Source organism: Microcaecilia unicolor, chromosome 3 (genome assembly GCF_901765095.1).
Source record: "Microcaecilia unicolor chromosome 3, aMicUni1.1, whole genome shotgun sequence".
In the NCBI taxonomy this organism is placed as follows: Eukaryota; Metazoa; Chordata; class Amphibia; order Gymnophiona; family Siphonopidae; genus Microcaecilia; species Microcaecilia unicolor.
In genome coordinates, this window is record NC_044033.1 from 151,975,362 (window position 1) to 151,991,379 (window position 16,018).

At 44.8% G+C, this 16,018-nt stretch overlaps 1 protein-coding gene across 3 annotated transcripts in view; it reads right to left on the reverse strand.

Annotated features, from left to right (window-relative positions):
- The window catches only part of RAB4A (RAB4A, member RAS oncogene family), a 142,839-nt gene that overhangs the window by 65,072 nt on the left and 61,749 nt on the right, over nt 1-16,018 (reverse strand). For all 3 annotated transcript variants that reach the window (XR_003941457.1, XM_030196486.1, XM_030196485.1), the window contains one exon: nt 253-315. Coding sequence is in view for 2 of the 3 variants with exons in the window: in XM_030196486.1 (XP_030052346.1) it covers nt 253-315 (63 nt within the window). In the remaining variant the exon portion in view is untranslated. The remainder of the gene's footprint in view (nt 1-252; nt 316-16,018) is intronic.

The window sequence follows — 16,018 nt, forward strand, 5'->3', positions numbered from 1 at the left end:
ACGATTACATACTCACCCTTATTTATGCAATGCTCAAAAGAAATTAGCCTAGTGGTTGAAGCATCCATATCTGATGGATCCAATAGTATACTTATAACCGTAATTCAAAGTATTTGCTGATAGGAGCTGGGCTTGTTATTTTTGTGGATTAAATACTGTGAACCACAGAAACTCACTAAAAAAAAGTATTATGTGTTTGATACTAAACAAGAAAATGATAGGACACCACAGTTGGACCTACATTTAAATTACCTGGTAATGTCATAAACAAGAAGAGCACCTGCAGCACCTCTGTAGTAACTTCTTGTCACAGACCTAGAAAAGAATTATTTTACATTAATAACAATCTAGATCAACCATACATTATAGTTGTTAGTTCTACACTTTGATATGTGGAGGCATAGTTTCAAAGCACTTAGACTTACAAAGTTCCATAATAACCTTTGTAAGTCTAAGTGCTTTGAAAATGAGCCTCATAGTAACCTATGGAACTTTGTAAGTTAAGTGCCTTGAAAATGAGACCCATAGTAATTTATCTTCATTCAACAAATTAGAACGCCTTTTTCTTTCTAGCTACATGAACTACTAAGTCACATGTTTCAATAATACAGATTACAGATCCTGTTTTTTCCACAAAGATGTGTGCTCTATATCAGACGCAATAAAGCTGCAAGTAACATTAAAAGCCCAGAAGTTTCTTATTTCACACCATATATTGCTCAAATCAGTTCTCAGTGGACCTCCAGAAACACCATCATGCTCCATTCCAAAAGACAATTATATTCATAAACATGATCATAATTACAAAAAATGAGTTAAGCAGAAAACAAGTTTCCAGAAATTAAAAACTGTATACTGTAAACCACTTTTCACTGTAATGTAGTAGCATAGCAAATGACAGCTGATAAAGGCATAGTCGGCTCAGTACAGATTTATCCTCTTGGTAACTGTACATATAATATATGACAGTCTCTGGGAAAAGGTGACTAAAATAGAAGATCCAAAATATTGAGAATGGACAATTTTTCATGTCATGGGTCCATAAGCAGTTTGAAAAAGTGACACATTTGAACTTCTGTAATTTTTATTTTTACATAAAAGGAAGGTGTTTGGACTATTGTATTACAAATTGTTTACTCTAACAGAATTCATTAAAACCTCCTTTTTGTTTATGGAGACTAAGTCACTTTTTCCCAGAGATGGTCATAAATGTCTAAACAAAATCCAATACCAGTTCCCCACTTTCCAATGCTCTGCACTTGTCCTTGAAACCGGATTTTAATTCAGATAAACAGGTATAGAAGATATACCCAACAACAAATCTACTCAGTGGCGTACCAAGGGGGGGGGGCGGTCCGCCCCGGGTGTCAGTGGGTGGGGGGGGGGGGGTGATCCGCTTTGCTCCCGCTGCTCCCACTTTACCTTTAAAAAAATGTTTTTGAAGCGTCGTTGCAGGCAGCGCCTTGCGTCTGCCCTGCTTGTTGTAAAAGTCTCTTCGCTTCGTCGGGCCTCATTATGTCTCGCCCTCCTCTGAGGTAATTTCCGCGAGGGCGGGACATAGTGAGGCCCGACGACGACGAAGCAGAGATTTACTTCTTTTACAACAAGCAGGGCAGACGCAAGGCGCTGCCTGCAACGATGCTTCAAAAAAATATTTTTTTTAAGGTAGGGTGGGAGCAGGAGAGTCGGGTCGGGGTGGGCTCCTCAGATGGGAGAGGGGTATTGTGGGGGTTCTCACATGGGGAGGGGAGGGGGTTTTCATATGGGAGAAGGGAACTGAGTGGGGAGGAGGTTCTCAGATGGGAGAGGGGTGTTGTGGGGGTTCTCAGATGGGAGAAGGGGACTGGAGTGGGGAGGGGGCTCTCAGATGGGAGAGGGGTGTTGTGGGGGTTCTCACATGGGGAGGGGAGGGGGTTTTCATATGGGAGAAGGGGACTGAGTGGGGAGGTGGTTCTCAGATGGGAGAGGGGTGTTGTGGGGGTTCTCATGGGAGAAGGGGACTGGAGTGGGGAGGGGGCTTTCATATGGGAGAAGGGGACTGAGTGGGGAGGGGGTTCTCAGATGGGAGAGGGGTGTTGTGGGGGTTCTCATATGGGAGAAGGGGACTGGAGTGGGGAGGGGGCTCTCAGATGGGAGAGGGGTGTTGTGGGGGTTCTCACATGGGGAGGGGAGGGGGTTTTCATATGGGAGAAGGGGACTGAGTGGGGAGGGAGTTCTCAGATGGGAGAGGGGTGCTGTGGGGGTTCTCATGTGGGAGAAGGGGACTGGAGTGGGGAGGGGGCTCTCAGATGGGAGAGGGGTGTTGTGGGGGTTCTCACATGGGGAGGGGAGGGGGTTTTCATATGGGAGAAGGGGACTGGGGTGGGGGTTTTCATATGGGAGGTGACTGGGGTTCTCAGATGGGAGAGGGGTGTTGTGGGGGTTCTCACATGGGGAGGGGGTTTTCATATGGGAGAATGGGACTGTGGGGAGGGGGTTCTCAGATGGGAGAGGGGTGTTGTGGGGGTTCTCACATGGGAGAAGGGGACTGGAGTGGGGAGGGGGCTCTCAGATGGGAGAGGGGTGTTGTGGGGGTTTCTCACATGGGGATGGGAGGGGGTTTTCATATGGGAGAAGGGGACTGGGGTGGGGAGGGGGTTTTCATATGGGAGAAGGGGACTGGGGTTCTCAGATGGGAGAGGGGTGTTGTGGGGGTTCTCACATGGGGGGAAGGGGTTTTTATATGGGAAAAGGGGACTGGGTGTGGAGGAGGTTCTCAGATGGGAGAGGGGTGTTGTGGGGGTTCTCACATGGGGAGGGGAGGGGGGTTCTCAGATGGGAGAGGGGTGTTGTGGGGATTCTTAGATGGGGAGGGGGGTTTCAGATGGGAGAAGGGGACTGGAGTGGGGAGGGGTTTCCAGATGGGAGAAGGGGACTGAGTGGGGAGGGGGTTCTCAGATGGGAGAGGGGTGTTCTGGGGATTCTCAAATGGGAGAAGGGGACTAGAACTGGGGTCTGAGAAGGGGTCATGACGGAAAATGGGGCATGCCTGGGTCAGGTGGGAGAATAGGTCGGGCTGAAAAGGGGGGCAAGGCATGTGGATGAAGGGGGCTGAAAGGCGGGTAGGTGGGATAAGGGGGCTAATACTGGGACTGGGGGCTGAAAGGCGGCAGGGGCTGAAATTGTGGGGACTGGGGGCTGAAAAAGAGACAGGGAGAAGTGGCTGGGGCTGAAGCTCAGGACTGGTGAGAGAAAAGGGCTGGGGTTGAAACTGGGGGATAAAAAGAGGACAGGGAGAACTGGCTGGGGGCTAAAGCTTGGGACTGGTGGGAGAAAAGGACTGGGGCTGAAACTGGGGACTGGTGGGATAATGGGGCTGGAACTGGGGGCTGAAAAAAGAGGCAGAGAGAGGGGACAGATCCTGGATGGAAGGGGGAGGAGAGGGAGGGCAGACCCTGGATGGATGGGAGAGGGGAGGGCAAATGATGGATTGAAGGGGCAGAGAGAAAGGGCAGACAGTGGATGGAAGGGATAGAAAGGGCAGACAATGAATGGAAGGGGAAGAGAGAGAGGGCAGACAGGGGCAGATGGTGGATGGAAGGGGCAGAGATAGAGGGCAGATGTAGATGAAAGGGGCAGGGAGCGAGGGCAGACATTGGATGGAGGGGACAGCAGAGAGGGCAGACACTGGATGGCAGAGAGAGAACAAAGACAGATGCTGGATGGAAGGAAGACAGTGAAAAGAAGATGAGGAAAGCAGAAACCAGAGACAACAAACTGTAAATAAAATATATATTTTTATTATTTTTTTTTGCTTTAGAATAAAGTAGTATTGTAGCTGTGTTAATGTTTATAATAGAACAAGTAAACAAGGTAATCTTTTTATTGGACTAATTTTAATACATTTTGGCTAACTTTCAGAGAACAAAACCCCCTTCCTCAAGTCCGGATAGGATATTGTAACAGCACTATACTGTATTGACCTGAGGAAGGATGTTTTGGCCTCTGAAAGCTAAATGTATTAGTCCAATAAAATGGTATTATTTTATTTTCTATATTTGTTTTATTTCTATTTGTTAATTTGTAAAGTGGTGATTGGTACTTGTTAGTTTTTTCAAATTTACATCTGCTGTCTTTATATTTTGCACAGTACTAGGGGATATTTTCTGTTTCTGTGGTGTTGCATTGTATGCAGAGTCTGGCATCTTGGGGGTTCAGTTTAATTTTTGTCTAAATAGAAAGGTTATTATTGCTTATTCTATAGTGGATTAGGGTGTATCTGTGTTTGTGAAAAAGACATGGCTTTCGGTTGGCATTGATTGTGTAAGATGGACGATCTGTGTTATTCTGCCTGGTTTCGTTTTACAGTAGGTGAATTGATGTTCTAGTGCTCACTGTAGTGTTTAACATGCTTTCCTTTTCCTTGTGTGACTTGTAGAAATTACTGCTTATGATATGCTAGAATTGCTCTATAGGTCCTGAGTGTTTTGTATTCTCGGCATGCCTAGTACTAGATTTTGGAGGGGGGGGGGTGTTAAAAAATGACCAGCCCCGGGTGTCAACTACCCTAGGTACGCCACTGAATCTACTACTACTTATTTCTAAAGTGCTACTAGACATACACAGTGCTACACACTATGTAAGAGAAAGTCCCTGCTCGACAGAGCTTACAATCTAATTAAGAAAGACAAAGAGGACAAATAAGGGACAAGAGAATTACTTAAGGTGGGAATGATAAAACAGACATGGGTACTGAACAAGTGGAGTTAGGAGTACCAGAGTACCTGAATGTAACTCACCTTGAGCTACTACTGAAAAAGGTATGAGCCAAATCTAAATAAAAAAAATAAATAAATAAAAAACCGCCTCAAAAAGGTGGGCTTTTAGCCTGGATTTGAAGATGGCCAGAGCTGGAACTTGATGTACTAATTCAGGAAGTCTATTCCAAGTGTATGATGCAGAAGTCTATTCCAAGTGTATGGTGCAGCAACAAAAAAAGGAAAGGAGTCTGGAGTTGGCAGTGGAGGAGAAGGGTACAGATAAGAGAGATTTACCCAATGAATGAGTTCCCAGGGAGTGTAGGGAGAGGTAAGAGTGGAGAGGTATTGAGGAGCTGCAGAGTGAATGCACTTGAAAGTCAGTAAGAGGGGTTTGAATTGTATGCGGAAACAGATAGGGAGCCAATGAAGTGACTTGAAGAGAGAGCCAATATGAGCATAGCAACACTGGCGGAATATAAGTTGTGCAGCAGAATTTTGAACAGATTGAAGGGGAGAGAGATGGCTTAGCAGGAGACCTGCAAGAAGCAAGTTGAAGTCTAAGCAAGAGGTGATAAAATAGAGAGTGTGTAAAGTAGAACAAGACGAGTCATGAAGGTAGCTGTGTAAGAAGCGGTGAGTAAGAAGCAGGCATGGACAATATTAGAAATATGTGGACTAAAAGTGAGTTGGGAATCAAAGGTTAGACCCAAGTTTCTTAAGGAAACTCGAAAGGCAAGATGCAGAGGGAAGAAACAAAATGAGGAAGAAGGGGCTCCCAGTGAGCCCCAGAGAAACAGACATGGTAGGATTCAGAACTAGGAGTTTTGAGGAGAGTCACAAATCAATTATATCCAGACCGACTGCCATCTGGACCAACTCTACCCCGTTTATATCTTTTTGAAGGTGCAGTCTCTAGTATTTCACATGGTATTCAAAATAGGCCTCACCAGACTTATACAAAGGCACCATCACCGCTTTTTTGCTGTTGGCACTCCTCTATGCACCTGAGCATCTTTCTGGCTTTGGCTGTCGCTTTTCTACCCATTTGGCCATATTAAGATTATCAGACATCACCACCACCAAACCCCACCTTTGTACACAGAAGTATTCCACCCCCTCTGCTATACCACTCCCTTGGGTTTTGCAGCCCAAGTGCATAACCCTGCATTGTTTAGCATTGAATCTTATGTTGCCAGTTCCTGGACCAGTCTTCAAAGTTTTGATAGATCTCTCCTCTTGCTACCTACACCCTCTGGGTTGTTTATCCTTTTAGAAAGTTTGGTATCATTTGCAAAGAGGCAAAATCTTAACAAACAGCCTTTCCGCAATATCGTTCACAAAGATGCTTAAAAAAAAAGCCGACCCATTAACTGATCCCTGAGGCACACCACTGATAAACATCCTTTTCACTGGAACACAATCCATTTACCACTACCCTCTATCTCTTTCTACTTAACCAGTTTATAACCCAGCCAGTCACTTTAGGGCCCATATCTAGTGCTCTCTAAATCCAACTGTTTGGTCACATAGTCAAAGAAATTAGTCATATTTGTCTGACAAGACCTACCTCTAGTAAAACCATGCTGCTTCAGGTCCTGCACTCCATTTGATTCTAGAAACCTCACAATCCTCTGCTTTAGAAGCATTTTCATTAATTTATTCACCAGAGGTCAGACTAACAGGCCTGTAAATCCCGACCTCCTCTTTACTTCTGGTTTTGTGGAAAGGAACCACATCTGCCCTTCTCCAGTCCTCTGGGACCACTCTAAACTCTAAAGAATCATTGAAAAGGTCAAGCTGCGGAGCAGAGGTGTGCATGGGGACATAAAATCGGTCTCTATTCCCATCCACTCCCTTTCAATTCTATTCCTTCCCCACCCCATCCCCCTCTACATTTTCTTTCCCATCCCCATACCCAACTTGCACTTAACTTGCACTTTGTTAAAAATGCAAAAAAAATCCATATTACTTATTAACATGTACTGCAAAAAAAAAAAAAATCATTTCAAACTATGTAAACATAATAAACCATCTACAGAGCCAGAACTCAGTTCCGTTCTGTTCCTCGATTGTTTATCCTGCAACTGAAAAAGGACATTCCGATGATATGCTGCTGGCAAGACAGCATGAAGCAGTCAACACTTGTCAGTTTGAGCCACACATGGAACTTCTGTTACCAGTAGGTAGAATGATGAGAAGAATTCCTTGTCCAAGCTAGATATATTTATAGCCACTTTGATCACCAAAGCCATTTCTGGTACTACAAACAAAAATCCACCTCTGATTCTTCTTGTTTTGGACATTTTGTTGGTGGTTCGGCAATTGGCTGCACCCCAACTACAGCATGATCTGCTGTCAGTGTTCACAGTCTGTTTAAGGCACTGCTCTGTGCTTTGATTGTTATCAGATCTAAATGATCCTTCAGCCTCGGATCCAACAATGTTGCTGCCAAGTGTGTCTCTAACTGTAAAATATCAATCCAGGTTATCTGCAAGATGATTCTTTAAGGATGCTATCACATGAATGTCTGAGCATTCAATTACCAAATGCCGTTTCAACTGGTATTTTGTTGGGATGACCAGATGTAGTGAAAGCTTGTATCTGTCAACATTTTTTTTTGTACCCCTGTCAAATGTTTCCAATGCCATAACAACTTATGCCAGTAAGGAGTCATCAATTGCACACAGTTTGGTAAGGAACTGCTTGTTTGCACTGGTTCAGTGGCAATTGTACACAGCTCCTCAATATTCTCTGCCACATATTTCAATGTCAGTAGAATGCTGTTCTACTGAACTGATACTCACTGCTCGAGCATTTTCTTTTGCTCACTTAGTAACAACCTCCTTGCACAATGTTAAAGACTCACTTACCTCACTAGGCAGGTCACTGGATCCACCTCCAGTTTTTGATGGCTAAAGTCCAAGAGACAGTATGAGATTGAGATTATGAACTGCACCAATTTATCCAGACTTCATCTTGAAATGCTGCTATCGTATCACCTGCATTATCAGTCACACTGATGAAACTAAGTTGGTGAATATTACACTCTGCCAAAATGCCTGAAACAAATTGATGAATATTCTCACCAGATTATCTATCAGTGGTCTCCCTCATTGCCAAAATTGCTGAACACATGCACATGTTTTCATCAAGATATGTTATTGATTTTTTTTAAGCTAAGGTGTTGGTGTTTGTGTAGCGCTGCGTACGCCTAGTAGCGCTATTATGTTTGTGCAGCGCTGCGTACGCCTAGTAGCGCTATAGAAATGCTAAATAGTAGTAGTAGTAGTGGTGTAAGTTTCTGAGTTGAGGTGTGCATAGGGATGTAATTTAGTCCCCCATTCACTTCAAATCCATCCCTTCCCATCCCCATTCACTTTTGATCCATTCCCTCCCATCCCCATGGCACCCTACGCCTGGAATAAACTTCTTGAGCCCCTATGTCTTGCCCCATCCTTGGCCACCTTTAAATCTAGACTGAAAGCCCACCTCTTTAACATTGCTTTTGACTCGTAACCACTCGCCTCCACCTACCCTCCTCTCCTCCTTCCTGTACACATTAATTGATTTGATTACTTTATTTTTGTCTATTAGATTGTAAGCTCTTTGAGCAGGGACTGTCTTTCTTCTATGTTTGTGCAGCGCTGCGTACGCCTAGTAGCGCTATAGAAATGCTAAATAGTAGTAGTAGTTTTTTTGTCATCACTGCCATGAGGATTTCCTGTGCTCCCCAGCCCTGTGCACATATCTACTGCAGAGCTGACAGAACTTCTCTGAGTTCCTTGAGTACCCTTGGATGTATTCCATCAGGCCCCATCGCTTTGTCTACTTTTAATTTAGACAACTCCTCATGAACATAGTTCAACTATTCTATATCTATGCTGATGATGTGCAACAACTCATATCCACTGAACCAGATCCACCCACAGATCTGAGTAAACTGACTGCCTACCTAACTGCAACTCAGAAATGGGCAAACAACAACAAACTATGCCTGAACCCAAATAAAACAGAAATTCTTTGGGTGCCAAACACATGTGGACAAATACCCAACTTCAAAATACCTTTTGAGAAGTATGAACTCCCCCTAAAATCACAGGTCAGGAATTTTGGGATACTGCTAGACTCATCACTCACTCTGATCCCACAAATTCAAACAACCTTCAAAAATTGTTTCTATCACATACAGCAGCTACGAAATCTCTCTCCAAATATTGAAAAGACGGGTCTGACCACAGTGGTCCACGCCATGATAACATCATGACTAGAATACTGCAATGCTCTATACACTGGCCAAGCCAGAAAGAGTTTGTATCAGCTCCAACTAATTCAGAATGCTGCAGCACGACTGACAGAAGGCTGCAAAGTGGCATGACCACATCACAACCTTCCTGTAAAAGTTACACTGGCTACCAGTATCTCACAGGGCTAAATTTAAAGTGTTTTAAATTTAGCCCTGTGAGGTACTGGTAGCCAGTGTAGCTGGTGAATCCTATGTTTGATTTTCAAAATCCTCAGACAAAATGGGCCAGAGTACTTAAAGAAGAAGATAGCCTTTTACACACCTTTCAGACCTCTAAGGTCCTCTCAAGGATAATCACTATCTGTACCCTCATCAAAAAATACCCACCAGTGAGCCTTCTCAGTAGTGCTGTCCAATTCAGTCAAAACTTTTTTCGATTCAGTACAATTCGATTTGTTCAAAACAATGTGGTTTTTTGATTCATTTTGATTCAATTTAACTAGATTGAAATACTGAGGCCCACATGCTAATATTATAACACAAAGGGTAAAAAAAAAACAAAACAGGCAGCAGCAATTGAACAAAGGCAAACTTTAATGTGAGCACGCCATGCTGTGTTACATCATGTGAAAAGTGAAGTTTGGTCAAGTCTTACATCTTCCAGTTTTTATTAAGAAAAATCATTTTGTCCACTTTGGTTAGCTTCAGACAACTGCGTCTTGCAGCTATAATTTGTCCAGCAGCAAAAAAAAATTCTTTGAGGGCACAGAGGTGGCTGGCGTACACAGAATCTTCTGTGCAAGCCAGTTCAATAGTGGCAATTTCATTTGACTTTGCTGCCAGAAACAAAAAACACCACCGCCAGTTTCCAAAGGATCTTCGTGTTTACAGCAAGTTCTGCACAGCATCTGATTCGAATATCACTGTCATAATCTGATTGTGATAGAAGTCTGGCTTTCTTAGCTGAAACATTTGTATATTCCACTGTTTCCCAAAAACTGTGTTTCTGTCGAGGGTGAGGCTTATCCACATCCTGTGTTCCAAACTCTGAATCTGGAACAGCTGGTAATGTCTGCGTGATCTCCATGGCTGTGCCAATGCTGACTGGTACATCAGTGGTTTGCATTTTTACGATCTCTTGAGCTGTAAATGCAGTGACATCTGGTACTTCACCATAGGTGGACTTGAATCTCGGATCCAGGTAGCTGCTTAATCTATATAAATTATCAAATAATATATCTTGAAATCTGTAGAGTAAACTTTTCTTCAGCTCTTCTTTCAAGCGAGAGATAACTTTCAGGTTTGCTGATTCTGTATCTTCATCATCGATTATCAACTTCCTTTCCTGCCTCTCCTGTATCGATTGGATTAATCAGGTGTTCAACCAGCGGATGAACAACAGACACAGTAACATACTGTTCTCCAGATGCAATTGTTGTGGCTTCCTCAAAAGCCTGCAAAACATCAACGAGTTTTTGGGCAAGATCATAGTCATGTTCGGCAGTGCACTTTTCTTATGATTTTATTGCTGCTGCTCAAAGCTAAACCAATGGCTTGCTTCAGTTCAACTGCACTTCACAACATAATGCAAGTACTATTCCAACATGTTTTCACATCACCAATCAGTTTCTTCACTGACATTCCCAGCCGCACCGACCACACTTTTTGAATCCGCTCGGGACCTTCGAGGACATCGACGGAAAAATCGCGTCGGCGAAGTCAAAATTGTCGATGGTGGCGGTGAAAAGCACACCCGAAAAAGAAGAAACGACCGTGCGGCCACAAGGCTGCGACGACGCGCCCTCGCGGCTAAAAACGAGGAAACTCCTTTTTTTTTTGTAGAAAAAAACACGCGAACGCATACTCTAAAAGAGAAAAACCGCGGCTAGGCCGCAATCCAGTTTCCGGGGCTGACTAAGAGAGAGACGGGAACACGTCTCTCTCCAGAACGGAATAGAAAAAAACTGAGCGGGAATGGTCACGCACAGGCGGGAAGACGGCCACGCATGCGCGGTGGGCGTGCCCTGCGTGCGGGACCGCCCGCGAAGTTTTCTTCCGGTTGCTGGGGGCTGCCATGGACGTTAACCCAGTCGTGAGAACAAGCAGCCTGCTTGTCCTCGGAGAACACGGAATTTATTGATGACATCAGTGATTGCTGGATGACACTGCAGCCCATCTTCCACACATAACTGCAGAGTGTGTCCGAAGCAGCAACTGTTAGCTGTACAGGTTTCCTTTTTGAATAAGTTTCCCTACTGCTTTTTTCATTGATGCAGAATTATCGGTAACAATTGAAAAACTTTGCCTTCTAGCTGCCATTTCTTCACTGCACTTTCCACGGCATCTGCTATATTTTCATCTGTATGTCTCTCTGGCACATACTGCATATCCAGCACAATATTCATTGCATGAAAGTCATCATCTATGCCATATGCAGTAATTGTGATATAAGCTGATATGGTTCTGCTGGTCCAGAGATCTGTGGTAATGCTTCAATATCTCAGACTTTGAAGCTGACTCAAAATGTAGATGGACAAATCATCATATTTTGCTTCAATCATTCTACCTAAAGTTTAACACCCGTTGAGAGACTGAGAATAGGCCAAAAAGCCTTCATCTGTAACAACACTAAATGGTTGCATATGTTTAACAATAAAATACATGAGGGCAAACTCAATTTTTTTCTTATCTGCTAGTGGAAGTAGCTTGTGGAAAAAGCACGAAACCCGGGCTTGAGAAGAGGCTGCTGATGCTTTAGGCTTTGTGGCCACAAAAGTGTTGGACGTCAACAGATTTGTTAGACGTATCTTCAGCTTGAAGATCAACAAATTTTGCTTTATGATGTCTTTCAACATGCTGCCAAAGATTACTGGTGCCACCACTATGTTTAACTTTGCAAAGCGTACATTTCACAAATTCTCCACTCTGTACGGTTTCATCATTCAGCTGTGCAAACACAGACCATATTAGTGACCTCTGACCAACAGGGCATGCTGATGCTGACCTTCATTTATTTTCTTTCTCCGTCAAATCCATTGTGTTCAATTTGTATGGTCGGAGAGCCACCTGAAATATGTTCAAAAACAGAATAATCCATTTGTGTTTCTAAAAGGTAAACTTCTACAAAACAGATGAAGATGTGATTCCATGTGCCCCTATTCCATTTAATTTCAATATATTCTATCATATGTATAACACCAGGCTTCCCAAGGCAGATTACAACAGTTAAGATGAACCCATAAGGAAACAGGATATCCTCACTGAAATCTGGTCATCTGTATTATATAGGAGAACAGTGAAGAAAAATGGGCACAAACTACAGAGTTTATAATTGCCTATCCAACTGAAATCTGGTCATTTCTCAATTCCACAATTGGTCTGCCAGGAGGACATTGAGCATTCTTGTGAATACAAAATAAATTTGTGGACATTTGTTTTTTTTTTTTTACACAAAAAAATTATTTTTTTCATTGTTCAAAAATGCTTTACCAACTATGTCTTATCCAACTGAAATCTGGCCATCTGTATTATATAGAAGAACAGTGAAGAAAAATGGGCACAACAAACTACAGAGTTTATAATTGTCTGTCCAACTGAAACAGCGGACCAACAATAAACAATGGCCATGTGGAAGCAGAAGCTAATAGGTTTGCTTGTTTGTTTTGAGCCTATGGCAATGATGGCTACTTACTTGCTTACAGTGGTAGACTTGATAGCCTCACGTCCACTCCTGTATTAAACCTACTTGCTTGGCAATGACGGCTGTGAGGGGACACTTCCAAATCTCAGAGTCCTTGTTTGGCTCAACTGCTGGTCCGCCCCCTGATGGCAGTTCCTGTTCCGGCTGAGACAGCGTGCGTGAGGGAAAAGGGAGCGATGCAGCGACAGCAGCTTGGTTGACAGCGGGAGGGAGGGAAGCAACGGCTTGGGTGACAGTGGGTGAGAGGGAGGGAGGTGTAGAAATCCTGAATTGGGATGCCCGATTCTTTTGCAAAACGAATCAATTCAAATTGATTCGTCCAAAACAAATCAACGAATCGATTCAAATCGTGAATTGGACAGCACTACTTCTCAGGAGTACTCCCAGAGAGGCTACATATAACTCAAGTCTACCTCTACTTCAGGAAGCGGGTGAAATCCTGGCTCTTCTCCCAAGCCTTTAATACATAGGGTGACTGACTATACACTCATCCTGCACATGGACTAGCTTGCTACACATACAGTAATTTAGATCAGTTCCTTATCTCCTTGATTAACTATACAAAGAATTTGCCTTGATTTTACTTAACCATCAAATTATCCCAACTGACTCTGTACCATGCATTTGTTCCCATCATATATCTGCTCTTGGTCCCTCAGCTATATGGTAAGACGAATTGTAGGAAATCTTTAGCATCATATCTATGTTAATTGAACATTCTAATGAATGTTTATTTGGTGCATCATCAGTATTATGCTAACATTGTATTATATCCCTGGTATTTGAATTTCAGTGATGTTAAATGTGTATATTTTTGATACTGTTTCACAGTAGTTCTATTATTTGGTTTCAATTTACTGTTTTCGAGTTTACCTCATTTATTGTATTTGCTCTGCCCCCATATTCATGGAGGCAGGGTAGACTGTGATGTGTATTTAATATGAGTATTATCTGTATTTAATTGCACGGTTTGTGTAATAGATAGAGTGAATGATACATACCTGTAGCAGGTGTTCTCCGAGGACAGCAGGCTGATTGTTCTCACAACTGGGTGACGTCCGCGGCAGCCCCCACCAACCGGAAGAAGCTTCGCGGGCGGTCCGCACGCAGGGCACGCCCACCGCGCATGCGCGGCCGTCTTCCCGCCCGTGCGTGACCGTTCCCGCTCAGTTGAATGACAAGCAAAAATGATGAAACGCAACTCCAAAGGGGAGGAGGGAGGGTAGGTGAGAACAATCAGCCTGCTGTCCTCGGAGAACACCTGCTACAGGTATGTATCATTCACTTTCTCCGAGGACAAGCAGGCTGCTTGTTCTCACGACTGGGGTATCCCTAGCTCTCAGGCTCACTCAAAACAAGAACCCAGGTCAATGGAACCTCGCAACGGCGAGGGTATAACAGAAATTGACCTACGAAGAACAACTAACTGAGAGTGCAGCCTGACCAGAATAAATTCGGGTCCTGGAGGGTGGAGTTGGATTTACACCCCAAACAGATTCTGCAGCACCGACTGCCCGAACCGACTGTCGTGTCGGGTATCCTGCTGGAGGCAGTAATGTGATGTGAATGTGTGGACAGATGACCACGTCGCAGCCTTGCAGATCTCTTCAATAGTGGCTGACTTCAAGTGGGCCACTGACGCTGCCATGGCTCTAACACTATGAGCCGTGACATGACCCTCAAGAGCCAGCCCAGCCTGGGCGTAAGTGAAGGAAATGCAATCTGCTAGCCAATTGGAGATGGTGCGTTTCCCGACAGCGACCCCTAGCCTGTTAGGGTCGAAAGAAACAAACAATTGGGCGGACTGTCTGTGGGGCTGTGTCCGCTCCAAGTAGAAGGCCAATGCTCTCTTGCAGTCCAATGTGTGCAACTGACGTTCAGCAGGGCGGGTATGCGGCCTGGGGAAGAATGTTGGCAAGACAATTGACTGGTTAAGATGGAACTCCGACACCACCTTCGGCAGGAACTTTGGGTGGGTGCGGAGCACTACTCTGTTGTGATGAAATTTGGTATATGGAGCATGAGCTACCAGGGCTTGAAGCTCACTGACCCTACGAGCTGAAGTAACTGCCACCAAGAAAATGACCTTCCAGGTCAAGTACTTCAGATGGCAGGTACTCAGTGGCTCAAAAGGAGGTTTCATCAGCTGGGTGAGGACGACGTTGAGATCCCATGACACTGCAGGAGGCTTGATAGGGGGCTTTGACAGAAGCAAGCCTCTCATGAATCGAACGACTAAAAGCTCTCCAGAGATGGCTTTACCTTCCACACGATAATGGTAAGCACTAATCGCACTAAGGTGATTCCTTACTGAGTTAGTCTTTAGGCCAGACTCTGATAAGTGCAGAAGGTATTCAAGCAGGTTCTGTGCAGGGCAAGAACGAGGTTCTAGGGCCCTGCTCTCACACCAAACGACAAACCTCCTCCACTTGAAAAAGTAACTCTTTTTAGTGGAATCCTTCCTAGAGGCAAGCAAGACACGGGAGACACCCTCAGACAGACCCAATGCAGTGAAGTCTACGCCCTCAACATCCAGGCCGTGAGAGCCAGGGACTGAAGGTTGGGGTGCAGCAACGCTCCGTCGTTCTGCGAAATGAGAGTCGGAAAACACTCCAATCTCCACGGTTCTTCTGAGGACAACTCCAGAAGAAGAGGGAACCAGATCTGACGGGGCCTAAAGGGCGCTATCAGAATCATGGTGCCGTGGTCTTGCTTGAGCTTCAGTAAGGTCTTCCCCACCAAAGGTATGGGAGGATAAGCATACAGGAGGCCGGTCCCCCAATGGAGGAGAAAGGCATCCGACGCCAGCCTGCCGTGTGCCTGTAGTCTGGAACAGAACAGAGGCAGCTTGTGGTTGGTCTGAGAGGCGAAAAGGTCCACCGAGGGAGTGCCCCACTCTCGGAAGATCTTGCGTACCACTCTGGAATGAAGCGACCACTCGTGCGGTTGCATGACTCTGCTCAGTCTGTCGGCCAGACTGTTGTTTACACCTGCCAGGTATGTGGCTTGGAGAAGCATGCCGAACCGGCAGGCCCAACGCCACATCCCGGCGGCTTCCTGACACAGGGGGCGAGATCCGGTGCCCCCCTGCTTGTTGGTGTAATACATTGCAACCTGATTGTCTGTCCGAATTTGGATAATTTGGCAGGACAGCCGATCTCTGAAAGCCTTCAGTGCGTTCCAGATCGCTTGGAGCTCCAGGAGGTTGATCTGCAGATCCTTTTCCTGGAGGGACCACAGACCCTGGGTGTGGAGCCCATCGACATGAGCTCCCCACCCCAGGCGAGATGCATCCGTCGTCAGCACTTTCGTGGGCTGCGGAATTTGGAATGGACG